The 7,910-nt window shown below is 40.8% G+C and overlaps 1 protein-coding gene across 3 annotated transcripts; it reads left to right on the forward strand.

Moving 5' to 3' along the window:
• Positions 1-3,698: 3,698 nt before the first annotated feature.
• Positions 3,699-7,231, forward strand: LOC109196779 (uncharacterized). 3 transcript variants are annotated; one of them, XM_019351171.2, is made up of 3 exons: positions 3,699-6,299; positions 6,541-6,584; positions 7,008-7,231. In XM_019351171.2, the coding sequence occupies exon 1, from the start codon at positions 3,701-3,703 to the stop codon at positions 6,293-6,295; it is 2,595 nt and encodes an 864-aa protein (XP_019206716.2). In that variant the 5' UTR covers positions 3,699-3,700; the 3' UTR covers positions 6,296-6,299; positions 6,541-6,584; positions 7,008-7,231. The 3 variants fall into 3 exon arrangements, 2 of the variants coding, with proteins under 2 accessions (XP_019206716.2, XP_019206715.2); XR_002058154.2 differs by having other exon boundaries at positions 3,699-7,030; positions 7,177-7,209; XM_019351170.2 differs by having other exon boundaries at positions 6,541-7,231.
• Positions 7,232-7,910: the final 679 nt, after the last annotated feature.

Genomic DNA, 7,910 nt, shown 5'->3' on the forward strand with positions numbered 1-7,910 from the left:
GCATCACATGAATTTGAATGAGGCGAGGAGAGTCTTTAGAGAATTTTAGGTCTAAAGCTAACAATTGTTGTGCTTTAATCCACTGTTTTTGTTTCATGTGGGATCAAAATAAGGACTTTATCATAGTCGTTAATACTAGCAAGTGAGGCAAACGACAAAGAATCTTTAATGAAAGTTGGAAAAACGGGAGAAAACAAGGCTCTGGAAAATATAATATGAATTTAACCAAAGAAAAAAATAAAATAAAGCTAAACTGAGGCAAATAAGACAGAGGCATGAGGAAACAGTAAAATACAACGTTATCAGTGTCAGGAGGAATTTTGTTCCACTCTTCTTTAAAACAGTGATTTATTTCACTGAGGTTTGCGGGCATTCATTTGTGTGCAGCTCTCACATTAGAAATAGGTTAACTTCTGGATTTTGGGGCATCGCAACACTTTCTTTTTCAGCCACTCTGTTTCAGATTTGCTACTGCGTATGGCATCATTGTGGGCAGCAATAGTTGGATCTGTAAGATCACTGCTGTTGTCTTTCCCCTGTGGCATTGTGTCAACACACACCTGAATGCTCTAGACCCGGAAAATGACAAAACCTATGATTTTATAGAGCTGCTCACATTTGCTGATGATCAATTAATCAGCTGCATTTGATTAGCAGCACCTGGTAGCTATTGGCCCTCTTTATTCCTGTGGAAGCAGCGAATTTGTGCTTTATTTTTCACACACAGGTTCTGCATTTTGACTTAGCTGTTGTAAAAGAAATAATAACACTATTTAATGTGCCACACTTTGATGTTCAGGTAAGGTTGTATTTACCTAGTTTTAGAACCTGCTAAGGACCAGTTTTTATGTCCTTTATGTATTTGCTTTTTCACATGACTATAAATACAAATTAGGAGTCACTAGGGAAATTAAAAATATCCAAGTGGAAACATTCAGACCAATGGAATTGCTAATTACTTAAAGCAGGAAAAAGACAAAGACAGGGAGTAAAACAATCAGAAACACACAGACGAAAATGGCTAAAATAAATAAATAAATAAAACAGGAGTTAAAACATACATCAACAACTCTTGTTTTTAATCTTAATTGTTATTTGGTTGAAAAAAAAATTTTTCTTTTAAAAAAAAGCTCTTGTAATTTTAAACTAGAAGAAAATTTTTTCTTAAAAACGTGACTTGAATGGTTATTCAGTAATTAAACTACATAGATGGGATCATAATAATCATTGTATGAGAGAAAACATAAACCATTTTACAGGATTTGCTGAACTTGTTTTTAAAGAGGAGGGACTCTTATTAAGTTATTAAGAGTTAAGAAGTGCAGACTGAACTGGAAACGAGTTATTCATTTTAAGAAGAGGGTTGTCTTTTTTAAACAGAGGTTGAAAGTGCACATAAGCTTTTGCTTAATATTAAAAAAAAATAAAATTTAGTCTTTGTGCACAATGATGGGTGACAAAGGTTGCATTACTCGTTTATTATGGACATTTATATTTATTATATTCCTTTTGATATCCACTAAAAGCAAATGTTAAACATTTTACAGGAGATGGCACCGACACTTGGAGGCTTAGTGTATGTGCTGTTTCTCTAACACAAGAGATTTCATACATTGTGGTATAAAGGGAGCAGCATCGGAGGTCTTTTGTTTAAAGCACAACAGCTCTGTCATTTCAGAATACACTGGGGCTGAAGTACCGTAGTGTGACACTAAGTAAAACACATCTCAGCTGGGATGCCCCAGTTATTCACCCCTGCACAAAGCATGAAGAGGCTGTTGACACTGCGGCGCTCCAACGATCCAACACGAGGCAGCCAACGCTCCGAGTGGCACAGGGGTCTCGGAGCGCTGACGAAGTGGGCAGTGCTGGGGGAAAGTGTGTGTCTAGGGAGGGGAGGAGGTCCTCATAGCCTCATTGTTGACCTATGACTCACATCCAGGGACAGTACAAAAACATATAGCAAGAGAAATTGGCTGGGAGGCGAAGTTGCCCCACTGGGAGAGGGTGATAGTGAACTCTATTACAGCGAGTGCAGATTGAACTGTGAAAGGAGCAGGAGCACCGGGTATGAATGGGGATGAGAGGATTAATGTGTTAGGGAACTTCATGGAGGTGATATGTGGTAATATGGAGGTGTCAACAGGCATGTATGAAGTGGTTGGCGTGGTTCAAACACACATATCTTTCTTAAGTCGTCTTGCCATGGATTCAACAAAGTCCTGGAAAGTCCTTAGAGATTTTGGTTCATATTGACATGACAGCTTCACACAGTCGTTGAAGATTTGTCAGCTGCACATTCATGAAGCAGATTTGGTATTCCATCACATTCCAGAGTTGCTCTATTGGTTTGAGATCTGGAGACTGTGGAGTACAGTGAACTCATTATTAGGTTTAAGAAATCAGTTTTTTGAGCTTTGAGACATGGTGCGTTATCCTGCTGGAAGATAGGAGCAATGTGGTCATAAAGAAATGGACAGAGATAACAACAATAAGCTGGTAGCCTGTGGTGTTTAAACTGTGCTCAACCCCCCGCAAGCCTGAACTGTTGATACAAGGTATGGTGGATCCATATTTTCACGTTGATACCAGGCTATGTTGTTCCAGTCTTCTATGATCGCATTAAGCTGACAGGAGTGGTACCCAGTATGGTCTTCTGCTGCTCTTGAAATGCTCTTCTACGTAACTTGGTTATAATCATAGCTGGACTGGCCATCGGGCATACCGGGCATTTGCCCGGTGGGCCGCTGGCGATTTTTTGTTTTTATGGGCCGATGGATATATTTATTTATTTAAATTTTTTTAGGAAGGGTATATATAATGAAAGGTGTTGGATTGGCCAATTGGTCATGATTGACTCTGGGCTGGACCAATTACAGCCGAGGAGGTCGGATGCACCCTCCCCCTTGTTTAGCAATCTTATAGACGAACTAAAGAAAATGGAGAACAAAAAAAGGAAAGGAGGTGCAGAAAAAATTAGGGCCAAAAGGAAACAAGCCCTTCAGGCAGACGCTGCCAAATGTGTAAAAATAACTGAATTGTTTGGTGGTAGCTATGGCAGAGCTTCCACAGATTTAGCAACATCAGCAAGTGGTGGAGGCCAGCAGGTGGATGAGGGAAGGGGAGGCAAGAGGAGGAGAGACCTGAGACGGCCGCCGGTCCCAGTGGCAGAGGAACTGAACTTCAGGTAAGAAGTTATGACCTGCTGTCTATCTGTGTCAGATATAAACCAAGTTTAGTTGTAGTTTGTTTTCGTTGTGCTGACTTTTTACAGTCGCTTAGAATAACTTGTACTGCGTACTAGCTAGCATAACGGAGTTTATATACTGCTGGGCGGGTAATGTGATATTACTGATAGTAAATTTTATTTTATGCTTAAGGTTAGTTTGTCAAACCCCTCAAAATCTTAACAAATTGTGCCAATCGTTACATGTTGCACCAGGCTGATTTATCATCAAAAGTGGAGAAGTCTGTGACAGAGGAGACAGAAGAGCAGGAGAGAGAGATGGAGCAAGAGAGAGAAATAAAAGACCAGGAGAGAGAGATGGAGCAAGAGAGAGAGATGGAAGAGCAGGAGAGAGAGATGGAGCAAGAGAGAGAGATGGAAGAGCAGGAGAGAGAGATGGAGCAAGAGAGAGAGATGGAAGAGCAGGAGAGAGAGATGGAGCAAGAGAGAGAAATAAAAGAGCAGCAGAGAGAGATGGAGCAAGAGAAAGAGACGGAGCAGCAGGGACATACAGAAGAGCAGGAGAGAGAGATGGAGCAAGAGAAAGAGACGGAGCAGCAGGGACATACAGAAGAGCAGCAGAGAGAGATGGAGCAAGAGAAAGAGACGGAGCAGCAGGGACATACAGAAGAGCAGGAGAGAGAGATGGAGCAAGAGAGAGAAATAAAAGAGCAGGAGAGAGAGAGCCAGGGCATCGATTACTTTGCTCGCCCTGAACCTGCCATATTACAGGCCTTCTTAGATTACCACCCACAGCAGAACAGTACAAGTGCAGTTGTGATGAGGGTGTTCAGCTGTAAAGATGGCACCAACAGGAAGTGGCTTACTTATTGCAAAGAACGCCATTTATTGTTCTGCTTTGTGTGTCTGGCATTTGCAAGGCGGACTGACACCAGCACATTTATAACAGGCATGAGTGACTGGCGACATATACATCTGCGCACAGAGGAGCATGAAAAGAGCACTACACACCAGACCTGTGCTGAAGCTTTTTTCTTAAGGTGCTCAAAAGGCAACATCAGGAGCTTGTTTGGTGGCAGTCAGTTGTCAGCTCACAGAGCACAAGTGAAAAAGAGACGGCAAGTTTTAGAGCGTATAGTGGATGTGATCAAAGTACTTGGGAAGAGGGGACTCAGCTATAGGCATGTAGAGAATGAGGCTGCATACACTTTAGGTGATAACACCATCGATCATGGTAACTTTCTGGAACTGATTGTGTTATTAGGCAAGTATGATATGTGCCTTGGAGAACATTTGAATGACTGCATTGAAAAAAGCAAGAAGTTGCATCAGACCAGTGGATCAAGAGGTAGAGGATCTCTCATCACCCTACTCTCCAAAACAACTGTCAACTCAGTGATTGATGCACTTGGCCATCTCCTTCAAGAGAGCATTGCCAGTGATGTCCAGAAAGCTGGGATGTTTTCTGTTCAGCTAGACACAACCCAAGACATCACAGGTTATGATCAGTGTTCAGTAATCATCAGGTATGTTACTGAGGCTGTGCAGGAGAGGCTTGTCTCCATAGTGAGGTGCGAAGCATCCACGGGGCAGTACTTTGTAAACTTGCTTTCCGGAGTTTTAGAGCATCTGAATCTAGACAAGGCCATGTGCATTGGGAATGCAACAGATGGTGCTTCAAATATGCAGGGCCAGTACAAAGGCTTTTCAGCACTTATGACTGCCCAGTCTCCAACTCATGTGCATGTGTGGTGCTATGCACACATACTTAATCTTGTGATTGCTGACACAACACAAAGTGTCATTGAAAGTGGATCACTCTTTAATTTACTTAATGACATAGCTGTGTTCATCAAGGAGTCCTATCACAGGGTTAATCTGTGGGAGAAACAAACCCAAGAGACAAGACACAGACGCCTCAGTCCAATAGGTGAGACACGGTGGTGGGCCAAGCATGATGCCCTCCAAAAAATCTTTGGACATTTTGGAAAACCAGATGATGGCCTCTTCGTTGATGTAGTGCTGACGCTGGAAGCCATTGAAAAGAGGGAAAAAGAAAAGCCAGCTGTTCGTGCCAAAGCACGAGGCTTTAAAGAGTGTCTCTTGAAGCATGAAACTGTGTTAACAGCACAGATATTTCTTAGAGTGTTTGAGCAAACAACTCCTCTGTCGAAGTACCTCCAGTCAAAGGGGATGGACATTCTCTCTGCACATCATATGGTGACTGCCACACAAGATGGCCTCAAAAGTATCGCCAGGGACTTTCCAACTGTGAAGACAGCTGCAGACACATTTGTGAAACAGACAAATCAAAAACTAGAGGAGAGGGAGAACAACACAGACATGGAAGTGGAAGCTGAACTACCTGAAAAGAGAGCCAAAAAGAGAAAAGGCATGGCCGGAGAGATACCTGAAGATGAGTTGCAAGTCAATGCTGAGAAATCATATGAGGTGAAAGTGCACAATGTCATCCTGGACACAGTTATTGAAGCAATCCACAGACGATTTGTCATACATGGCCCTCTTCTTGCCGATTTGGCATGGTTGGATCCCAGGAGGTTTAGCCAGGTCAGAACAGTTTCTCTACCAAGTAATGCATTTCAAAACCTCAGCACCCGTCTACTTAAATTTGACAGCAGGGCTACAGTTAATAACCTTCAGTCAGAACTGAAACGTTTTGCTGAACAGTGGGAAAGGCTTAGGACCTCACATGTAGATGACTACATGACCAGAACAGCAAAGGACAGATCTGAAGAATGGGACGAAGAAAGTGAAATTGTGACCAAAAGCTGTGGTTCTTGCAAAAATTGCCCACTGTGCTGCTATCAAATACTCAGGCGGTTCAACATGCTGTCTGATGCCTATCGTCTCCTTGGGCTGGCATACAAGTACCTGCTGACCCTCTCCCTCACTCAGGTTGCCTGTGAAAGAACATTCTCTACACTCAAGTTCATTAAAAGCAGACTCCGAAGCAGCCTGTCTGCAAACAAGCTGGAGATGTTTATGCTGATGGCCACTGAAAAGGACATTCTCATGTCATTGGACTCTGACATGGTCATTGACAGGGTAGCTGAGAAGAGTGACCTGCTGAGAAAGCTCCTTTTGTAACCTGGTGAGGTGAAATAAAAATGAGCAAAACATTCCTAATTATGTATTGTTAATATTAAATTCAGCTTTATTGTTATTGCCCAAATGAATATGTTTAGTATCTACCTTCACTTCAAACAAGTCAAGTGCTTGGTAAATGCTTAGAATTTGTCCATCTTAATAGATAGAATAAATATGAGATTGGAGTATTAGGCATTTATAAACATATATTCTTACAGTCTTAATCTGTCATTGTTTCATTTCAGATGCTGTCAGTCATTTAAGGAGGACTGAAGTGTGTTCATTTTAAGTAAGTACTATATGGAATATGATTCAACCATTTTTCTAAAGTAAGCATACCAGTACTGTCATCGTCTGAAAAAATCTATTAAGTGCAATTCTTTCTCAACCTTCACTGTTTGTCCTTTCACTTCTTAAAGGTTTCCATGCCTTAAGATATGTTCAGTGTTGCTGCTGTGGAAGTGTTGTAGGTGACCTTTTATTGATGAGTGAATAGTCTTTGGAGTTACAATTCAATCATAATCTGTCCTTTATAGATTTTAATATTCATCTAATCTTTATTCCTTTCTGTCCTGTTTGTCAGGGTCTAATCATACATTGTTTGTTTGTTTAAGAGGTTCTTGAGACCATTCAACTTTTTAAGTTCATCAACGTAAGTCCATCAATTGCCATTCACTGTTCTTTGTCCTTTCATTTGTGTCCTGTTTTTCAGGGTCCCATATAATTTCTTCAGAAGTAAGTACTGTATATGATGCCAGTATTTTGCCATATGTTCTGTACTGTATTAGTACTGTATGTAAAATGCCATCAAAAACTCAATTAAGTGTTATTCTTATTCTTCTTTCTCGCCTTTCTTTCTCCGTCTACTTTCATATTTAAAGGTTGCTGTGTTTAAAAAATATATTGTGCTACCATGCTGTTTTGTATTGTTTTGGTAAATAAATAGTTTATGAAAATATCACTAAATCTGTCATTTATTAATTTTAATTAATAATATTATTAATTAATGGTCATGTCTCACCTCTAGTGTTCTTGGTCTTAATTTAAGATTTCTACTATGTGTTGTAGTCTTTTTGTCTTTTTGTTTCCGCTATGTACTGTTTAAAATCCAGAATAGGGAGGATGGTGTAGGTTGAGGTTTATTAGATTGATACATATATACCAACAAGGCAGTGTACATCAAAGCAGTTGTTTTCATGCAAAGGCTTTATGGTTTTTCCTATAGCGATTGACAGATCACATGACTTTCACGCATTGCATGCCGGGAACTGGCAAAACAATCTAAGTACCGCATCAAGTGCAAGCATTTGCAGCACCGCAAAACGTTCATTCTCCGGTTCCAATACCTTCTTGGTTTTTCTTTGCTGCACAAAAAAGGAATGTACAAAACTAAGGAGAACAATGCCGGTCCGTACAAAGACAGACTCGACGAAAAGGCAAAGAAAAGTTACGAGGAAAAAATCAAAGGAGTGAAAGGATTAGACCCTTACAAGCACACAGAGTGGACAAAAGACGTTAGCGTGCTGCCCAACTTTCACCACGCTCAGATTTATAATTATACGGTTCTTGGAGTGAGTGCATACACTCATGAAGTTTTTAGTAACTTCAGGTCACT

Source organism: Oreochromis niloticus, linkage group LG23 (assembly GCF_001858045.2).
Source record: "Oreochromis niloticus isolate F11D_XX linkage group LG23, O_niloticus_UMD_NMBU, whole genome shotgun sequence".
NCBI lineage: Eukaryota > Metazoa > Chordata > Actinopteri > Cichliformes > Cichlidae > Oreochromis > Oreochromis niloticus.